Below are 20,564 nucleotides of genomic sequence, written 5' to 3' on the forward strand. Positions count from 1 at the left end.
TAAGGAGAGTACAGTTACACAAATGGAATTAATTCTAGGACGTACAGTTTCACAAATGGAATTAATTCTAGGACGCGGAAAGTGTCGAACCAAATAGACGTTTATAATGTTTGTACAAACATGCGCTCAATTGTTTCTTGATGTTTAAAAGCAAATTCTTTCTAGCAGCCAAAAGTTAATTTTTTGTGTGCGTAAAAGAAGAGTTATTATAATTTAATGTCATTAAGCATATTTTAAATTGTTTTTTTATTGAAACAATTTAATTAAAAATCGATATAAGAATACAAAAAAAGATATTAAAAATAAAAAGTGGATTGATTGAATTATGTTTTTGAGATAGTATAGTTAAATATACTTAAAGTAATTAATTTGTTTATATTTAACTTTATAATGGTTTTTCTTTGTAGAACACGATTTTCTATGGCATTTATCCGTAATTTCGTCAATGTGTGACCGCGACATGGTGTCAAGGCCTGAATGGCTGTTACTGAAAAGTAGCTTTCGTCTGTTAAAGTCATTGTTTTTTGGAATAGTAGAAAAGATATTTCTTTCTTCATCCATAAGTTTGTTCGTCATCTCTTATTCATTCAACAACAACAAACAAGGACTACACAAATAGATATCTGAACAAGTTAGAACCATAAGCCAACCTCACTTTCAGCTAAAAATCATATATATTACAAACAAATTTATTATTTAGAGTGTTAAAGATCAGAATAAAAATATAACCAAATTATAACATATATATATATTCAAACTTTATCTTATCATTTTATCAACATTTCAGGAGAGTATTCTCTGACTGTTTAAGAAAAAAAAAGAGAATAAAGCAACGTTCACGTGCGTATTCTCTCACTGTTTATTTCTGTAGTGGAGTTTTGCCTTTCCAACCTTCATTATTATGAACTTGGCTTTAACATTTTCTAGCCGTCCAAATGCTTAGCTCATTTCCAGGGGCAAATTTAAGTTATCAACACAAAACAAGACAGTTCTGTGTTGGTGTTGCAGGTGAAGACAGTTCTGTGTGCTGAGTGAGTGAGAATGGTACCTAGGACACTCTTTGCTTTGGTACTCTTTACTCTGAGTTGTTTCAGATGGCTAGAATATGCAGAATGCAAACTACCTCAAGAGGAGGGTAAGAATCAGTATTTTATTCTTAGGATGCTGCTTATTAGATCTGTTTAACCATTTGGCTAAGTACAAACTACGAGTCTCACACATTCTAGTATTACCTTATCTTGTTTTGTCTGTGGTATCTTGAACCTAGTAATGTACGGAAAAGTTTGTATCATACATCTTAATTGATCTCTGGTACTTCTTCTGTAGTTTTGAAAGTACAAGTATGATGACCCGTATTGCTGTAAGTGTCTTTTTCCTGTTAAATATCAGAACTTGTTCCAATTTTACATTAATTTGACAGTAGGAACAGTCTCTTCACCTTAATTTCACCCTGTTCATCTTAATAAAAAGAAAGGAAAATTGAACTCAATATGTCTTGGTACTGCTCCATTGGTATGGCAAGTTTTCCTCAACTTTGTAATGTATTTATTTTCCTGTTAATCTGATTAAGAGAGAAGTATGTATGTGAGAGTGTCTTTAAATGTCTCATGAGAAAGTATATTCTTTGGTTTAGGAGTATGAAAATAAAATTTTAAAATTGGATGAGAATAATTCCATTTCTTAAAACTAAAATAATTTCAAATTCTAACTAAAAAAAAGTAAGAATTTGAAATTCATGACCAGTATTAAAGCACACTAAGTCTGGAGTAAAAGGAGCTTGCTCCTTTAGTTTTCATATTTTATTATACCAACTTGGTAAGGGTTTTGAATATTTTCTATCCTTTATATATTAGATTCTGTACTTGGTTAAGACTCTGATTCCTTTGCATTACATGAATACTTTTACTATGTTATGTCTATGCAACAATGCCATCAAGTATTCCTAAATCTTGGATCTCTGAAGTGAAGGTTCAACTCAGTTTGACCCTAATGCCAACTCATGTAGGTAGGGTTTGAGTGTAAAGTTTGCAAATAAAAAATAAGAAGCAATGGTGATTTAAATGAAAAGTTAACGTTCAAAGATATATATTGAGTAACTAAACTTTTCACAGAAAGAATTCATTCAAGAAATCAATTTTGATGGTTTTAATGATGGGATTGTTTGTTCTTGTTAAAGATATCTATATTACCTTATCTGCTCCACCATGGTCAATATCAAGTTAGACAGTGAATCTCTGTTGTCAGTTCTCCGAATTATATATGGAGATACCTTATGTCAAGCTTTATAAACTCCTTGTTCTAACTTCGATTTATATTGTTTCCTTTTCTTCTATACAACTTGATTTGTCAGGTTATAATGACTGTGTCAAAATATTTTCAGTTGATGCTCTTAAGGAAATCATTAGCACGCTGGGGGGCACCTCTTGGGAGTTTGATAGTGATTATTGTCCTATTAAAATACTGAGATCAACACCAGTTCCACCTAAAGAATCTGAAAGGAGAATTGAGTGTGATTACTGTGCTGAAAATAACACCTGTCATGTAGTACTGATGTAAAAGTCTCTTTATCTTATCCTGAATGTTTTGAAGTAATTTATGCTTTGCTATATTTTTTGACACAGATAGTTGTTTATATATTTAATCCGTAGTTTCCTTATAGTCGCAGATATGAGAAGAAATTCATTGTGGACTTTGAATTTTGAAATTGCTTGGCTGAGCCTAACTTTAAAAATATTTCGATGTTTTAGCGAGTTCAAGTCGGTCAACCTTACTGGCATGCTTCCACCTCAATTGGTTAAGCTTCCTTACCTCAAAAAAGTGTAAGAACTTTTAAAAACTTACACAGATTTATGTCTTGTTTTTTCGTCTCAACTTATTTTTGTTACCATTTTGGTTGAACTTTAACTTGTCACCTTGCAAATTAAAATGAAATTTGCTTTCATTGTAGTGATTTTTCTTTGAACTACCTAAGTGGTACAATTCCAAAGGAATGGGGTTCAACGAGATTAACTTCCATGTAAGTTCTTCTCGATTAATTGAAGTTTTCATCTAGTTCATTGCCTTCAGTATTAAATACATTATGTTGCGCAGCTCTCTATTTTTTAATCATTTGTCAGGGGAAATTCCTATAGAGTTGGGAAGAATTACCACTCTAACATACCTGTAAGTTTATAAATAAACCTCCTCATTTAGTTATTCTCTGAAACTAGGCTCATATTTGCCATTATATGCTTGCAGAAGTTTCAAGCAATATTCTAGTCATGTGTTGTGATTATTTACCAGATTACCAAGTTACTATTCTTAAAAGATATTAATGATGAATTTAATTTCTATTGTAAAAAAGGCCAACTAATCAGAAATTAGGGTAACTATAATCAGCAAACTTTACATAAACTTGTTAGTGCATGATCTCATCAACAGTGTTGTGCTTTTGATCTTATTCTCTCTAAATTTTCTCTTTTTTCACTTCTTTTTCTCTGATCTCAAAAAAGGAACCTTGAAGGAAACCAATTTTCTGGTGTTGTTCCCCATGAACTTGGAAGTCTAATTCACCTGGAAAATTTGTAAGGCAATGGATTTGTATTTATTTTCCAAGATTCAATTGTATTACTGTCAGAATAAATTTGAAAGATTACACTCTGTATCTGATTCTTTTTACAAGAGTGTTAAATTTGCAGGATTTTAACGTCCAATAAATTGTCTGGGAACTTACCGGTGACACTTGCCAAGTTGCAGAATTTGAGAGATTTGTAAGTTTAACTGTTACTTAGAAAGTAAATACTCTCACTTTCCCCTGAAAAATATCATTTCATGGTGCACTGCAGCAGGATAAGTGATAACAATTTTAATGGAGAAATACCTAGCTTCCTCATACAGAATTGGAAATTACTTCAAAGATTGTGAGATTGCAATTCACTTATTTTTTTTCTTGTTTTAACAGTACTTCACATTTACTCTAGCTTTTCACAATAGATAAAGCCTTCATTTTGGTTATTTTAAGATAGATATTCTCATTATAATGTACATCATTGAAGAGAAATGATTGCAACTGGACTGGAGGGACCTATCCCATCAAATATATATCTTTTGAGTAATTTAACTCAATTGTAAGTAAAATGCCTACTAATTATTTTATTAGTTTAATGTTTTCCCCTGTTTTTCTTGTTACGTCTATATTTAGCTCATGGGGTGAAAATTTTGATACAGGAAGATTAGTGACATAAATGGTCCAAGTCAGGATTTTCCTAATTTAAGAAGCATGAAAAGAATAGAGACACTGTATGTTTAATTTTTTTGTGTAAAAAGGTATTTGAATTTTTTTTTTCTGCTATTGTTTAATGTAATTCAGTCTTTCTAATGTAGGATTTTGAGAAACTGCCATATTACTGGAGAGCTTCCTAGCTACTTGTGGGATAAGCAGTTCTTGATTATGTTGTAAGTAGAAATTTTGAATTTTTTGGTCAAACTTTGCTTTTTCAATTCTTTTATTATTGAAGCAAATACAAGTACTATATTTCTTTTTCCTCAAATACAAATGTTATCATTACATACATAAAAATATCTAATACAACACCAATGGATAGATTTAAATCACATACACAGAAATTACGACATAACTTGCTATCCCAGTGTCTTTGACTCCTGTATAGATGAGTTTTCTGTCCAAATTACAGAGAACAATACTGTTACCCCCAATCCTTCTAATACACACATATTTAACAACATGAAATTGTTCCTACTTTCTGCTCTAAACTAACATAATTGTTTCTACTGATAATACATTGTTACATATGTTTTAGTGGCCTCACTTATCACTCATGTGTTTCTCTTCAATGACCTCATCATAGCTGAAAGTGCTGCCACCCATAACTACCGAAATATGGAGGTAGACTGAAATTTATATGTAGTTTCAGTTTAATGCTTGGTCGAAAGCCTCCTATGAAATAACCCCTAGTATTGGTCCTCCAATAATTTCTTTACCTAAGAAGATGAGAACTTGAAAGCTTGTGTATGGACATCCACAGTCGATGTTAAATTGCTTCAAAATTTATAATCTTTCAACTTTAAATAAGTTCAGCATTTTTTCCCTTAACCTTGCAACCAAGGCTTTCTCAAATTTTTAAGTTCTAAGGACCTAACCTTGGTGCACAAGTATGTCTAGACTAAGCTCAAAAGTCCACTTTCAAGTAGTACTCATAGACAGAAAACTTCTGCTAAAGGGAGAACATAAAACTTAGAAGTGACTCACATCCCACTTGTACTTCAACACTCTGAATAAATTGAACCAAAAGTTATGATACTACAGCTAGAAAGCGAAGTTTTCACCCCACCAGGATTTTATTCCTAGAAGAAAATTATTTTGAACTTACTGCACAAAATTAAGATAACTAAATAAAAATTTGGTATAGAAGCGAGAATAATACAATTCATGCATATTTTAACCTGTGTCTGCAACTGCATGTGTACAATGAAATTGTTCAAGTGCTTGACTCTATGAAGCTTAAGAGGGTGAACCTTGACCCAATGATACAGTTGCAGCCTTGTGACTGGAGGTGCAGGTTCAAATCCAAGAATCGGCATTACCTCTTGCAGGGTAAAGCTATGCACATTTACCTCCCCCATCCCTAGGGCAGGAGTGTATCAAGTTTCAGTTCAGTCAATGATGATGGAATGCTAGGTGAAATTTAGAAACGTTGCCTTGGATATAAGGTCTTTTCAATTGAAAAGAGTCATTCTGCTAAGTAAATAATATTTAGTACATAGGGCAATAGAACAAATTAACCAAAGGAAAGTAAAAAGTAGACCATGAATTTCTAATTGTAACGAAAAACTACAGTAAAATTAAATCATCTGATGTTATTCGGTCAATCAATTATAGGATTCAAATGAAACCAGTCATCGTCTCTAATTTATCTATCCTTGAATGTTCAATATATTGTACTACTTCTGATGGAATACATGTATATTGCATTTCATGGAGCAATCCCTGTGCTAATTTAATCCTTATATGTAATGTTGGAGACAAAATGCACCAATATGTTGCCAGCCCCATTTGTTGTTGCGGTTGTTTTTATTTTTGTTGTTATTACTATTATTGGGGCCAGAACCTAAGCTTCCTTTATTTTTTCACTTTTCTCATTTTAAATTGCATTTATTACTTGTTTCTAGAATGCTATACGTTTAATAAATAAAAAATTTGCTTCAATGAGCAAATAACATGATGCAGATTCTTGATTGCATAATCATGCTAATTGATAAGAAAATAATTAGTTGGTACATTCACATAACCCTAGTTCAGAATCCAAACTCTTAACCATGAAACTTGAACTATTTCTTCAACTTTTGTAGGGACGTAAGTTTCAATAAGTTGGTTGGGAAAATACCAGATGCTAAACATGCAGGGCATCTAAGATTTCTGTAAGTGAGCTTCTCTAAATTTTAAAAGATGGTGTTTTAAACTAAATGTGGAATAAGTAATTTACCTTATATCTGTCAACTATCACAAAAGAAATGAAATTTATCTCGGAAACATATTCATGGCAAGAATATCTTCATGTGGGGAACGAAGTAGGTATTGTTTGATATTTTTCCTCAAGCCGAGTTTGTGTTTAGAAATAACCATATAAGGAAACATACTTTAAAACATGTTCCCTTTTTATTGCCTTGGAGTTAGTAAACCCTTTTCTGTTGTTTTTTTGTTTTCCAGCTTCCTAACTCACAACATGCTAAGTGGTAATATTCCCAACTCAGTCTTGATGGATGGAAGCAGCGTGTACGTTTCTTAGTTCTTACTCATTTAACTCCAATATTGCAAAAGTATCCTTTTTAACTCCAATGCAAGTGTAATATGAGCTGTTATTCTTGCAATCCGTGGGACAAAGGAGCTAGCAATTTAGATTTTAAGCACAGTGACTCAATATCTTTCTGCTTTAGTGGGTGGGAACTCCTTATTTGTTTTACTATTGTGAGAATATTATTTTGATTTTATTACAAATTGTTCTTGTTTACGCATTTCTTTATTCCTCTGAAAAACACTATGTATCCACAGTTTTCTAGCTATGAATCTATTATAAGTATTCTGAATCCACTCTAGTAAAATAGAATCTTGGATAGATTCTGCACTAATTGGAGAAGAATATGATTTTGTTTGTGGTATAATGAAAAAAATTGCCAATTGATAATGTTTTTTTTTTGTTTGCAGTGACCTTTCTTACAACAATTTTACGTGGCAAGGACCAGATCAACATGCTTGTAGAGATGACCTGTTAGAATCCAAAGTCTTTTTCAATAATTATTCATATGACTTTGCTACTATACACCTTAATTCTTGCACTTCATACTTTTTTCTAGTTTTGGGAAATTAAGATAGTGTATGTGTGTGAGTGCGCATGTATGCACAGTAGTGTGTTGGAACATGCATGCTTTTGTTGTTTTATCATCTAAAAGGAAAATGGTGCAAAAATTATGTAATGAAAATGGTGTATAAATAGAAATATTTTTTTTATTTTTATATATATCGTCAAGTTTGATGTAATTGTAAAACTAATTATTGTTTGACTTGGGCAGAAATTTAAACATAAACTTGTTTAGGAGCTTCTTCGGGACCAAATTGTAAGAACCTATCTTCTCTGTTGTTAATAATTTGAGCGAAGTATTTGGTATCACTGTTGTTGTTGATTATTGACAGACGGCAGATTCTTCCATGTTTAAACTTCTCCAATTGTCCTGCATGTAAGTACATAATATATTCGGGTCCTTTTGCTACTTGATCAAGTCTGAATCAACTTGCATGGCATTTTCTTTTGCATTTTCACATCCGTTCCCTTTTCTTCAAAAATGAATGATCAATATGAAGTTTGATTCATTTTAGCCTAGAAAGTTAAAGAGCATCCTTCTACATCTACTTCAGTGTATATATGCATGCATGTATTCACTTCACATATTAAATGAACACAAATGGAAGGATATAATGGTATATACTGATACTTGGTATGCCTGTGCTTATCATTTTGTCAACTGCTTAATCTTATTTATTTACATATTTTAACTTGAGTTATATGTTTTTTGTTCCTATAGATTGTTATTTTGACAAAGAATATTGCTGTATGTAGGAAATATAGAATTGGATAAATGTATCACTGAATCGACTTTGACAACTTACATCCATGCTAGAAAAGCTCAATTTTAATTAAAAGGGTGTATAGCTTTATATTTTATTGATATATACTATATAATGTATATGTACTGATTGTTATTATCATATCAAAACTTTGAACTGATTTGAGATTTGAACACCCAAAAAAGAAATAGTACACCATGACCATCCTAGAAGTTGCATATGGTTGACGCACAAGTGTTATGTCATAATTTTTTGTAACTTCAATTTTCACTTATTGCAGATTCACATTGCTTTCATGTTAATTGTGGTGGAAAGAATTTAAATGTGATGGAAAGTGGTGAAAATGTTCTCTATGAAGGAGATGGAGATTTGTTAGGAAGTGATGCTGCTAAATATTTTATTAACTATAAAAATCACTGGGGATTTAGCAGCACTGGGGACTTCATGGATGATGGCAATTACCTAAATGCTCGTTACACCAGGGCTTTGCCATCTTCAAATTTGCCTGAATTATATAAAACGGCTCGTGTTACTCCACTTTCGCTTACTTATTTTCTCTATTGCTTGGAAAATGGGAAATATACTGTAAAACTCCACTTCGCAGAAATACAATTTACAAACGATAAGACGTATGCAAGTCTTGGGAAGCGCTTATTTGATATTTATGTTCAGGTATTGATCAAAATCTTAAAATTAAGTTCTGCTGGCCAATCAGAATTTGACAAGATTGCTCTGTTGCAGGAAAAATTAGTTTGGAAGGATTTTAATATTGAAGATGAAATTCATGGTGCTGAAAAACCACTTACGTTCTCATATAATGTCAGTGTAACAGACAATTTTCTGGAGATTCGATTCTATTGGGCTGGAAAGGGGACTACAAGGGTTCCTGTTGGTGGAGTTTATGGTCCCCTCATATCAGCTCTCTCAATTGTTTCTCGTGAGTTATATAATGATTCAATTTTATGTGGGGTGACTTTTTGTTATACATTTGATTATAAGATAGCATCTCAACTACAGGTCATTTTACATCTTTCAGTTTACTTAATTTTTCTTGTATATTGGAATTTAACAAAAATTTTATTCCTCTCCTCATTAACAATGATTATCATGGGCTGAGTATTTTGAGTTTGAGCCTTACCTAGATGGAGGGAAGCCAAAGCTACTCTGCTATCTTGTTACTGTGTTCTCTACTTATTTACATATTTGTATGCTCAAGAGTTCAGTAAAATGACCCATTTGCCTGCAACATTAGCAATTATCATCTAATCTCAGTATAGCTTGTATGAATATTCATCATTTAGATGTAGCAAACCCTGGTCTTTGTAAATATTTGGAACTTTGTTAATGAGTTATTGTGCCCTTTATTTCCAAATTGTATGTAACAGCATTCAACTTATGGATGGTGCTAAATTTTGCATTGTAATCTTTATGGTTAAAATAAGTTTATATACATGATGATAGGTATTGCAGTAAGAGAAACCTTATTCTCCACAACCATCCGTTTTTTATGCATAGATGGATCATGAGTTTGTTTTTTTAATTTTTCCATTTCACTGGTATGTGAAATACGCATTCTTGGACTTTTTGTGAATAACATTCAAAGGGCACGACGGAGTAACACTGTCTTAAACTATTAGAACTCTAGAATCATGCTGGAATTTTTTACATTGTATTATTACACGGGACTTAGAAAGTAAACATGCTTCTCTATCCATTGAGCAAGTCAATTATTAATAATGACATGGCTAAGCTTAGTTTCTCTGCCTTTATTCTGCATTAAAAACAAAGCTTAATTTTTTAAGTTGTGGTTCAAATTTAATTATGTTAGTGCCATTCTCTTTTATGAAATAATTAGATCTCATGTTTCTTTTTGTCTCTTCCAGATTCCAAACCTTGTTCAGAACATAAAAGTGCAAGGCATACGATAATTGTTGGAGTTGGGTTTGGTATTACAGCTCTGTGCTTTGTCTTTATCATTGTTATTGGAATCTTTTGGTGGAAGAACTGCTTCAAAGGAATAATTAGGAGAATAAAAGGTAAGTACTATCATGTCCATACCATTCTGGAATTAATTATCTTCCTCATGACTTCTGTTCTAGTCAGAAGTACCTCGCTTTGATTCTTAGAACTTCTAGTTAAAGCATCTGGAATTTAGTGAGGTTATTCATAGTGAGATATGTATTTTATAAGTCATAGTTAATTGTTCTATTATCTTCTTAATCTTAACTAATATTATATAATCTTTAAAGTTTGTATTTTTCTCAACCAATTTCAAGTACCACAAGCAAATATCTCCTGATTTTTATCTTGAATCTACCTGTTAATGATTATTAGACCTTATAATCAACTCGTAACATAAGTTACATTTTCTTTTAATAAGAGATCAAGCTAACTAAGAGTACAATTTGAAAGTTCAAACTTCCTGAAACTTAGCATCTAGGAAATTGCATGCTAAACTATAGCAGGGTGCTACAAGATGTGGTTATGTAAGATTGAATATAGTGTTCATTATGATAGACCTCATTAGGAGGGCCAAAGTGGGTAAGAAGGTTAAGATAATAGGTCAAACACAAAAAGAACTTGCCTGAATTTTTATATTTGATTTGAAAGTACCATTTCCCTTCGGTAAATCAGAAGTTTCCAACTGCTAAATGTTTAAGGAAGTAATTAAGTGGTCATTCAAGGCAACCACTAGCCTTCACATGTGACTCTTGGAAATGAGTTGAAGGAGGAAGAACTCATGAGAACAATCATTGAGAGACTTTGCACACTGCAGAGCCAACTTCAAAATTCTCTGCATTTATCAAGCTTTTCAATCAAAAAGTTTAGGGTTTACTTATGACAAACATGACTAGGATTGGATTTCACGAAATTCATGTTTAAATTAACTTCCAAAAAGTCCAAGCATCTCCTTTTGATTTAATATAAACTTCCACTAAAATGACCCATCCAATTCTTGGCATGTCAGTACTTCTAAACTTAAACTAATATAATATTACTTCCTTAAAGCAGAATATACGAGCATGTGGTTTTAGAGAACATGGAACAAAAAATGCACAGCCAAAGAACACTATACAATAGACAACCAAAGGATGACGTCCAATAAATCAAAAAGCATAATCATCAAAACAGAGTATGAGTAGCCAAATCATATCAAAGCATTATGAGCAAATATAGAAGCAAAACATTAAGAGAAAACCTAAACTATAATCAAGAAGATAATTACTTCACAATCTCAAAAGTATTCATTGAACTCTTTCTCCAAAATGTTCAGCAATCCATCATGAAAATGGAAAATACAAGAATTGAATAAGGGATTCATTAAACTATTCCTACTGTACCAACCTGGGAAGAGATGCATCAGGAGAGTTATCTTTGATTCCTTGCCCTTAAAACGTAGGAACGATTTATGATGTTCCTCCCTTAGTTAGTGGCTCTTTCCAAGTGTTTTTTATACCTTAGCTGCTGCCATAGTCCTCTTTTTGGGGTTTTCCTACAACACTCGACCAAAAAGTCCATTAATATTTAACCATAGCAGAAATAATCATGAAAAATAAATCATGAAATCCTAAGAAAAATACTAGGCACTGCCTAAAACTTATGCTAAAATTGACACACAAAACCTTTGCAGCAGTAATTCATCTCATTGGACAAAGAACCTTCTCTGTAGCAGCTGCAAGTTTCATAACGATTTCAAATATTTAAAATTATTATTGATGGTGTGCTCAGTTGTCTTTAATTTCAAGATAATTTTATTATTCTGAAAAGACATCTAAAGAAACAGACTCCGAGGTGCAAGATAGGAATGAAAAGAAAACACTTAATGGATTAAAAACACTGGTGTCATCTCTTTAAGACATCCTTAAATTAGGAAGTATAATTAATACAACGTCATGAATTTGTGTTCATTAATTTGAAGTTCCTTTTGCTTATTGCAATAATCAATGTCGTGATCAAATTGAATGGTATGTTGCACCTGAGTATTTCGACCTATGTATAACAAAAAGTTTGTTGGGTTTCTTTTGATAATCTCTTTGTATATAGGCCTCATTCCAGGATCCAATAGCCTTTTATTAGAGATAGCGATTTATCACTTCTGTGGGTATATGCTTATATATAATTGGCATCCACTTATAGTATTTATGGTGACAAGCATTTCTATGTATATTGGTACATAACAAGCATTTGCACTTGCCTCAAATACTCCTAAACAATTGAGATATGTTGTTGTTCCTCTGGAACATGTATTTTACGGCTGACTAATCCAACAGGTACTGAAAGACAAGATTCTCAAATGGGGACATTTACATTAGAACAAATTAGAGAGGCCACAGAGGATTTCAGTCCAGCTAACAAGATTGGAGAAGGTGGTTTTGGTTCTGTCTACAAGGTATTAGATTTGAAGTGAACACCCAATATTTTTGTAAGAGTAAAAAGTTATGGTCATCCCTAGCATTTAAAATTCCAATTAACTATTGGATTGCAGGGTCAATTATCTGATGGTACATTGGTAGCAGTCAAACAACTCTCATCAAAGTCACGGCAAGGAAATCGTGAATTTTTAAACGAGATAGGCCTAATATCTTGTTTGCAACACCCTAATCTTGTGAAACTTCATGGATGTTGCATTGAAGGGGATCAATTGATGTTGGTGTACGAGTACATGGAAAATAATAGCCTGGCTCATGCTTTATTCAGTGAGTTTCTACCCAGAAGTGTAAACTAATGTCTTTTTTTGTCTTCTGCCTTGTCAGTTATTACCCTATGCTAGAATTTTCACCCTCTTAGTACTTTTCATTTTTCCCACTTCTTTTAGAAGCAAGAACATGAATTTTGTGATCATGATTCATATTGTTAAACTTTAACTTCTTTTTGCATAGGCTCAAAAGATCAACTTAAACTTGATTGGCCAACAAGGCTTAGGATCTGTATTGGCATGGCAAAAGGTCTTGCATTTCTTCATGAAGAATCAAGACTCAAGATTGTTCATCGAGACATTAAAGCTTCTAATGTGTTACTGGATGGGAATTTAAACCCTAAAATATCTGACTTTGGGTTGGCTAGGCTTGATGAAGAAGAGAAGTCCCATATCACCACCCGAATTGCTGGGACAATGTCAGTTATCTCTCCTTTGATAATACAACTCAAAAAAAGGTTTTCTTGATCATGAATTGGAATCTGTTGACTTTGTTTTGCAGAGGGTACATGGCACCGGAATATGCATTATGGGGTCACTTGTCCTACAAGGCTGATGTTTACAGTTATGGGGTTGTGGTCTTGGAAATTGTTAGTGGGAAGTGCAATCAGAATTACATGCCTAGTGATAATTGTGTTTGCCTTTTAGACAAGGTACTCTACTTTTGCTTCAATCCCTTATCCATTTTTTGCATTATTATGAATCCCTTTTTCTGGTAGTTGTCCAATCCAATGCAAATATCTGAACTTTCACCATGTAAAAGAGAGGTAATAGAATTCCCATTGCAGGCATGTCATCTACAGCGTACTGGAAACTTAATAGAACTGGTGGATGAAAGGTTGGGATCAGAGGTAAATCCAACTGAAGCAATAATTTTGATGAATGTAGCTCTTCTGTGCACTCAGGTATCACCTTCGCATAGGCCTACAATGTCTGAGGTTGTAAACATGCTCAAAGGAAGAGCAAGCATTCCAGATGCTATCCCACAGCCAAATGACTTTAGTGAAGATTTAAGGTTTAAATCCATTAGGGATATCTACCAACAAAGAGAAAATTCAACAGGAGTCCTTACACTTAACTCACCCTAAATATTTGGCAAGTGATTTGGTGTTGATTCATGACTTCAATGTTCCTGAGAATAATGCAACAACATGAGATATCCTTAGAGCATAGATGCTTAATCTTTTAGGGAAATCAACCTTGATGATCACTATTTTAGGACTTAGCAATTTTCTATCATATTTAGACCCCTGTAAAATTCTAACTGCTCATGGAGATAAGTTTTAGATTAAGTTACTCGCTCAATCCTTGAACTGTTTATAAATTTTCAGGTTTAAGTCTGTAAAAGAAAATGAGTCTTTGATAATGTATTTTTTTTTCATCGACTTCTTAGCATTTTTAAAACCACCATAAATTATCATTTTGTACTGTTATAAGTTTTTGTAAACTAATCCATAGTACTTTTTTGCTTAGTTTAGACACCTGATTGAAACTTGTTTTAGTTCAGCCACTTGCTAAAAAATTCTCAATAATAAGAAAATTTTAAAGATTCTGCTCCATGCAAAATTGTCAATAAAAATCATAAAAATTTTATGATTCTAAACTAGTACTTTTAGTTTTGGGATAAATAATGGAACTGCTGCAAATTTAAGTAACATCAGATGGAAGGAGAAGATATGAAACAAACAAATCTGAAAATAAAAACCGTACTTTCATTAAACAATAATACTAAAAACATAATTTATGAAACTCAACATAGAACATTATATAGTTTCAGCATAACGAAATAAAATAAAAAAACAACCGCAAAACAACTTCAACAAACAGATAAAACCTTCAGATAGAAAACATTATTAAAAATCAGTGTAGCTTCCAATGCTGTCTATTATGTGTCCAACAGTGTCCCTGCTTTGTCTCAGGACTCTCAAACTTGTCTGAAGCTTTTCACGCTTTCCAGAGATAGAAGGCGACTCCTCCAACAGCCTTTCAATACCACCACCAGTTGGTGATAACAGATCACGGACAATCTCTTTCTCCAAATCATTGTTGACAAGATTTTGAATACTTAACATAAGATGCAAAGCTATGCTGTCGATCAATCTTTTCCGCACAATTTCCCAGTATGAGATCATTCTCACTTTCAAGTCAAAGCTATGCTGTCGATCAATCTTTTCCGCACAATTTCCCAGTATGAGATCATTCTCACTTTCAAGTCAAATGCTTGATTAATAACAGATGGGTATTGCCTCAGATGATTAACATCAACTTTTCCAACACCATCTAAAGTAACATGTGATGGCATATCCTCACTTAAAACTTCATTCATAAATTCTGCTTGCAAAGACATCAGCCTGTTGTATTCCTGTGAAAACTCAAGATCACACGTGTAATCCGTGTACATTTCCATATCAATCGCTTCCAAAACATGATTAATTGATTGCTGCTTTTTCTTGTCTATTAGAACCTTAGCTGCACGCTTGGTAGAAATCAAAAGCTGATAGTAGTTCTCACAATGTCCAGTGATACAAGAAATCAACACATCTTCAAGATAATTCCACACCTTTTCAACAAAGCCTATAGGCATATTTCTTATACCACGGACTTTGCTCTGCAGAAGAGTGAGGAAGGCAGCACGAGGCATGAAATTTGGAAGCCCAATAGACTTCGCCTCCTCCAGCACCCTTATCTCAGCCAATAGAAAGTCTTTCGTAAGATCACTTTCTGCACAACAATAAAGATCAAATGAGTAAGAATCTAGCATCTCCACCAACCGAGCAGTGCAATGCATGTTTTTCTGTTCAGGGTACTCATCAAATTCTCCTCTAAGAAGAATTTTTCTAAGAGAATCTTTGGTCTGTCCAATAATGCGCATAAATGCAGTCATGGCATCAGCCACTGAAGCCAAGCTTGATGGTAATTTATCTAACTCAGACAAATTATTTGACAGTTTCTCATTGATCTTTTTCACTATCTCCGGCAGGGTTTTGGAAATGCTCATGGCTTGAACTTGAACCAGTTTTTGAGCCAAAACTGGAATACCAACAATAGACTTATCTATTTTGGATAGAAGAGAATGAGTATCAAAAAGCCTCTCTTCTTCAATTCGGGCATCCTCATAAGACTCGTCACCGATTCTATTCCTCACACAAACATAACCCAAACCAATGCTGACGTCATCGGCAGTAACTTTCTCCAACAATCCCTCGGGAGACTTATCAGCCTTTGTGACCACGGCCAATGTTCTCAACCCAGTTTTGTCAACACTCTGAGACATCCTAATGGACTCACAAGTAGTGAAATCAACACTGGCAGAAAGAACATTCAAGATGATACTTTCTTCTGGAGTTATATATTCCATAATGATGTCTTTGATCTGATCATAAATGTTCTCGGGTTGCCCATGAACAGGAACCCGGGTAATACCAGGAAGATCAACCATTGTCAGATCTGGAACACCATTCTTCTTCACCACTAAAGTCAACGGGTTATTTGAAATTCCTTTCCCATTGCCAGCAAGCTCTTCGGTTGCAGCATTGATGGCATTGGAGACGTTTGCTTCATCAGTATGTATGGTTTTGCCATTATACTCCAACACAAGCTCTGGACTTGAGAGAGGGTGATTTTGGAGTCGCATGACCAAGGGTACCCTAGTACAAATACCTTGGCCACGTGGCAAGCTAATACCGGCCAGTGATTCAAGAACACTGGACTTGCCAGAGGATTGATCTCCAACAACAACAATGGAAGGAAGTTGAATTCCCTCCTTTGCAATGTTAAGACGCCTCAGATTCTCCACGGCATCTAGAACTGGACGTATTCTCTCGTTGTAAGAGGAGACAATTGGTGCAACAACAGCAAGAGCCTGTGGTTGTTCTGCATGGACTAAAGCACGTGATTCTTTATTATCACGTTTAAAACCAGCAGCAGCAGCAGTCTTAGTGTTTGACTTCTTTCCTCCAGCCATTGTTTGATGAAAAAAATGAAGAAAGTGCAAAATATGGAGAGTGTGATAGTTGTGATGAGTGAGAAAAGCTTAAGCTCAAGTGCGTATTAATAGGAAAGTTGGGGGAAAATGAAACGAAACGACAGTTTCATATCTTAAAAGCACGTCTGAATTTAGCTTTTGGTGGGAATGGGAATTACAGTTGAGTCTCTGCGCCTTCGTAACTCAAAGGTTCCTGCTAAATGCATGCTCGTAGTAATTCCTCTAATTAAATATTAAGGAAAAAGATTACAATCATTAAGTACTGCAAAGGGAGTTTCTTAAAAAATGTACTTGTCGATTTTTATATATGAATTTCAAAGAGAATATCAATGATTAAATTGTCTTTTCGAGCATTCCTATTTCATCAGAGGAAGCTGTAAAGTTGTATTAATAATTACCCTCATAAAACGTAAAGTTTTAACTTTTGTACACATTTCTCAATCTTTTAGCTACAATAATATTATTTTAATTGTATTTATTTTCTTAATTTATCTTAATATAAATTATTATATCATTAAAATTCGGTAAGATGGGTATTTTTTAAAGATTGACAAAGTATTATTTTTGTTAAAATCTATACTACCACTCCATAATATTTTCATTAATTTTTTATTCAATATTTTAATTAAATAATTTAATATTTTATTATTATTTACAGTTATTAAATAAGTGTAGCATAGAACGTGAGTTGTAAAAAAATAGCTTTTTCTAAAGAGATATGAAAGAAAGAAGAGAAGGAAATGACAAACGAGGAGATCGAGATTCATAAAGAAAAAAAAAAGGTGAAAATTATATGAAAGAAAACATAGATGAATAATGACTACAGTTGAATATTTTTAACAAAAAATAGTTTCTTAATAAAAATTGGACTAGTTATATTTTTTTAGTTTTTATTAAATATTATCATTAATTTTTAACTATTTCATTATATTTTGTGATTCTTTTATCCACTGTAAATTATTTGGTAGAAATGATAGTTAAATTTTAAACAGTTTTTATATGTTCAAAACAACTAAAAAAAGTTTATACATGAACTATCTATAAAGTTTAAAAATCTAATAAAACCCAGAAAAATAACTTGTTATGTACAAAACCAAACATCAAATATAAGATGCAGGAATTGAAAAGTTTGTTTGGTAAATGAGAAATTCAACTGAAAAAGCAGGAATTACAGAAGAAGAAAAGTTCAAAAATTAAAAATTAGAATAAATGCGGAATAGGTTTTGCATTAATTTTAATGAAATATAGGTTATAGAGAAAAGAGGAGATGAGAAGGTTTTGTAATTATTAAAACAGAATCATTCATACTTACGTCATCAAACGAATCTTAGAAAGATACTTTTTTAAGTTCGAAGAGTCGTGTTTTGTTTATTGGGTAAAATATAATTATTGAATTAAATATGTTTTTAATCTTTAAATTTAGGTTAAAAAAATAGTATTTCATTCCTCAATGAAAATGTAGTTTTATTGATTTTTTACATTTTACAAAATTATGTACAGAACATGTTAATGAGTTTGTCAAATATCAGAAATTAAAAATATATTTAACCATCAAACAAGTCTTAAAAATGTTACTCTATTTTTTAAATTTAAATAGTCATGTTTCTTATTGAATAAAAAAATATTTATTATAAGAACTTTTATTTACTTAACGGATAGTGAGTTACTAAAGCAAAGTATTTTTATTTTGTACTATCTGTTGAGTTTATATTGATAATATGATTGATATGATTTTAATTAGATATAAATCCAATATTATGTAATTGAGAAAATGATTATTATTATTTAATTTGTTGTGATATTATTATAAAGATAAGAGATATAATTGTTATTATTTAAATTTGTAATATTATTCCAATGAAAAACTTTATAAATAAAGGATGATCCCCAAAAAGAAAGAAGAATTATTATTTTATGCAATATATATTACACAAAGATATAATTATATAAATAGATGATGACCCCAAAAAAGAAATAAGATGTATTATTCTATGCAATACATACTACACCCAAATATTTTATCTTCTCACTGACTTGATCGTCGGAGTAAATTCATCAGCTCAAAGTTGCGGTTATAAGAAAATCATTTCAAAGACCATCTCCAAACTCTTGACCTCCAGTTTGTCGAGAACAAGAAACATACCTAATAATTCATTTTTTATGACAATAATGTATTATTTATGGAAGCCTAATAGTTATGGTATGAAATTGTCGATGATGAAAGGTTAACTCAAAACTAACTTGATTAGTAGAAAAATTAACTATTTTTTATCATATGGTGTTCACATTTTTCGCCCTACCCAATCCACACAAGAAATAAATAAAAATCAGATTTTAGATTTCAAAGCTCTAGTATGATTATAATTTTTTTATGACTTAACTAAATAAGAATGAAATAGGTATTTTTTTTTGTCTCAATCTATTGAATAACAATTGCATTTTTATAGGTTAACGTTCTCCTCCAAATACCCTTATACCATTTTAATTTTGTTATTATGTTAAAAGCAAAAACAAAATCATGTCACCTAATCAAAGACCTAATAACTTAATTATAAAAAAGTTTATATCATGGGTACCAAGTTGGTGTATGACATTTTTATAGTGTACATCTATTGGTGCTCTAAAAAACAATCTCTCTTATGAGAAACTTGAGTCAATGCTCACGTCTTAAATCACAAATAATTTAACTTTATCTTCCATAACGGATCTTTTACACCTTTTAAAAATGTATTCAATTCTTTTAATTATATATTTTGAAATATTCTAAAAAAATTATATTTAAAAAATTCAAAATATATTAAAATAATCTAAAACTAGTTTTTAATTATTTCATTTTATTCAACGCCTTAATAAAATTTATTACGGAATAACTTTTTATAAGCTATTCCAAATTACTTTTATAAAGATCCAAACTTTTCAATATAATCTTGAAACCCAATTTTGATATCATTTTAAAAAAAATTAGTGTGAGTTAATTTTAAAATATTTCACAATTGTTTGATTATATATCATGGAAGTAAGGTATCGAATATATTCACATGATCATAAAAACATGCAATTAATTATATATATTTATTTAATTTAAATTATTTTTATCCAATTTGGTATAATTTTTTTAACATATATTCACATGATCATAAAAACATGCAATTAATTATATATATTTATTTAATTTAAATTATTTTTATCCAATTTGGTGTTATTTTAATTTAAACATGCAATTATTTTTTATGCAATTAATTTTCAGTGTCTTTTGCGGGTTTTTCTGGTGTACGCATCTTCCTCGTAGGATCGGGTTGTTGATGTTAGTAATTGGGTTTTTTTGGTACAACTCAGCCTGTCACAAAGATAGGATTAGTTGTTTAGACGTTATGTCGTGTTCTGGCTTTGCTGTGTATGACGCTTGGGTTTGGTACTTCAACCTGTTGCCAAAAACTTTTAACTGTATTTGGTGGGTTTTTGTACCTTGTCTGAATTTTTATCTTTGATCTGTAGTGCGATGTCTGTCGGCTTCCTAGTTGGCAGGGTATTAGGAAACTTGGTGTCGGGGTTTTGTATAAGGGCTGAGACACCCCTGAAGTGTCTCATTTTATTTTATTTATTCTTTGTTGATAAAAAAACATAATTAAAGTGTAAAATTGAACTACATCAGATTATTTTTAAGATGTTTAAACTATTTAAATTGTTAAAACTTTTAACCATTAATATTTATTTTAAAACATATTTTTATAAGTTATAATCCAATTTATTATAAGAAAGTTTAT

General features: G+C 31.9%; 2 protein-coding genes across 2 annotated transcripts; one reads left to right on the forward strand and one right to left on the reverse strand.

Annotated features, from left to right (window-relative positions):
- The first annotated feature begins 774 nt into the window (after positions 1 to 774).
- On the forward strand, positions 775 to 14,200 carry LOC137812172 (probable LRR receptor-like serine/threonine-protein kinase RFK1). Its single transcript, XM_068614088.1, has 24 exons — positions 775 to 1,135; positions 2,381 to 2,552; positions 2,748 to 2,819; positions 2,948 to 3,016; positions 3,091 to 3,162; positions 3,492 to 3,563; positions 3,678 to 3,749; positions 3,825 to 3,899; positions 4,035 to 4,106; positions 4,207 to 4,278; positions 4,363 to 4,434; positions 6,349 to 6,417; positions 6,707 to 6,772; positions 7,202 to 7,264; positions 7,567 to 7,611; positions 7,688 to 7,731; positions 8,400 to 8,791; positions 8,861 to 9,056; positions 10,003 to 10,155; positions 12,391 to 12,509; positions 12,606 to 12,816; positions 13,000 to 13,234; positions 13,318 to 13,468; positions 13,604 to 14,200. Exons 1-24 carry the CDS (start codon positions 1,042 to 1,044, stop codon positions 13,901 to 13,903), a joined length of 2,958 nt encoding a protein of 985 aa, XP_068470189.1. The 5' UTR covers positions 775 to 1,041; the 3' UTR covers positions 13,904 to 14,200.
- A 327-nt stretch (positions 14,201 to 14,527) lies between these two features.
- LOC137809500 (dynamin-related protein 4C-like) lies at positions 14,528 to 16,779 on the reverse strand. The gene is made up of 2 exons (XM_068610608.1): positions 15,022 to 16,779; positions 14,528 to 14,971 (listed from the first exon to the last, which is right to left on the reverse strand). The coding sequence occupies exons 1-2, from the start codon at positions 16,777 to 16,779 to the stop codon at positions 14,669 to 14,671; spliced, it is 2,061 nt and encodes a 686-aa protein (XP_068466709.1). The 3' UTR covers positions 14,528 to 14,668.
- Between the last annotated feature and the right edge of the window lie 3,785 nt (positions 16,780 to 20,564).

Source organism: Phaseolus vulgaris, chromosome 2, assembly GCF_000499845.2.
Source record: "Phaseolus vulgaris cultivar G19833 chromosome 2, P. vulgaris v2.0, whole genome shotgun sequence".
Taxonomy (NCBI): domain Eukaryota; kingdom Viridiplantae; phylum Streptophyta; class Magnoliopsida; order Fabales; family Fabaceae; genus Phaseolus; species Phaseolus vulgaris.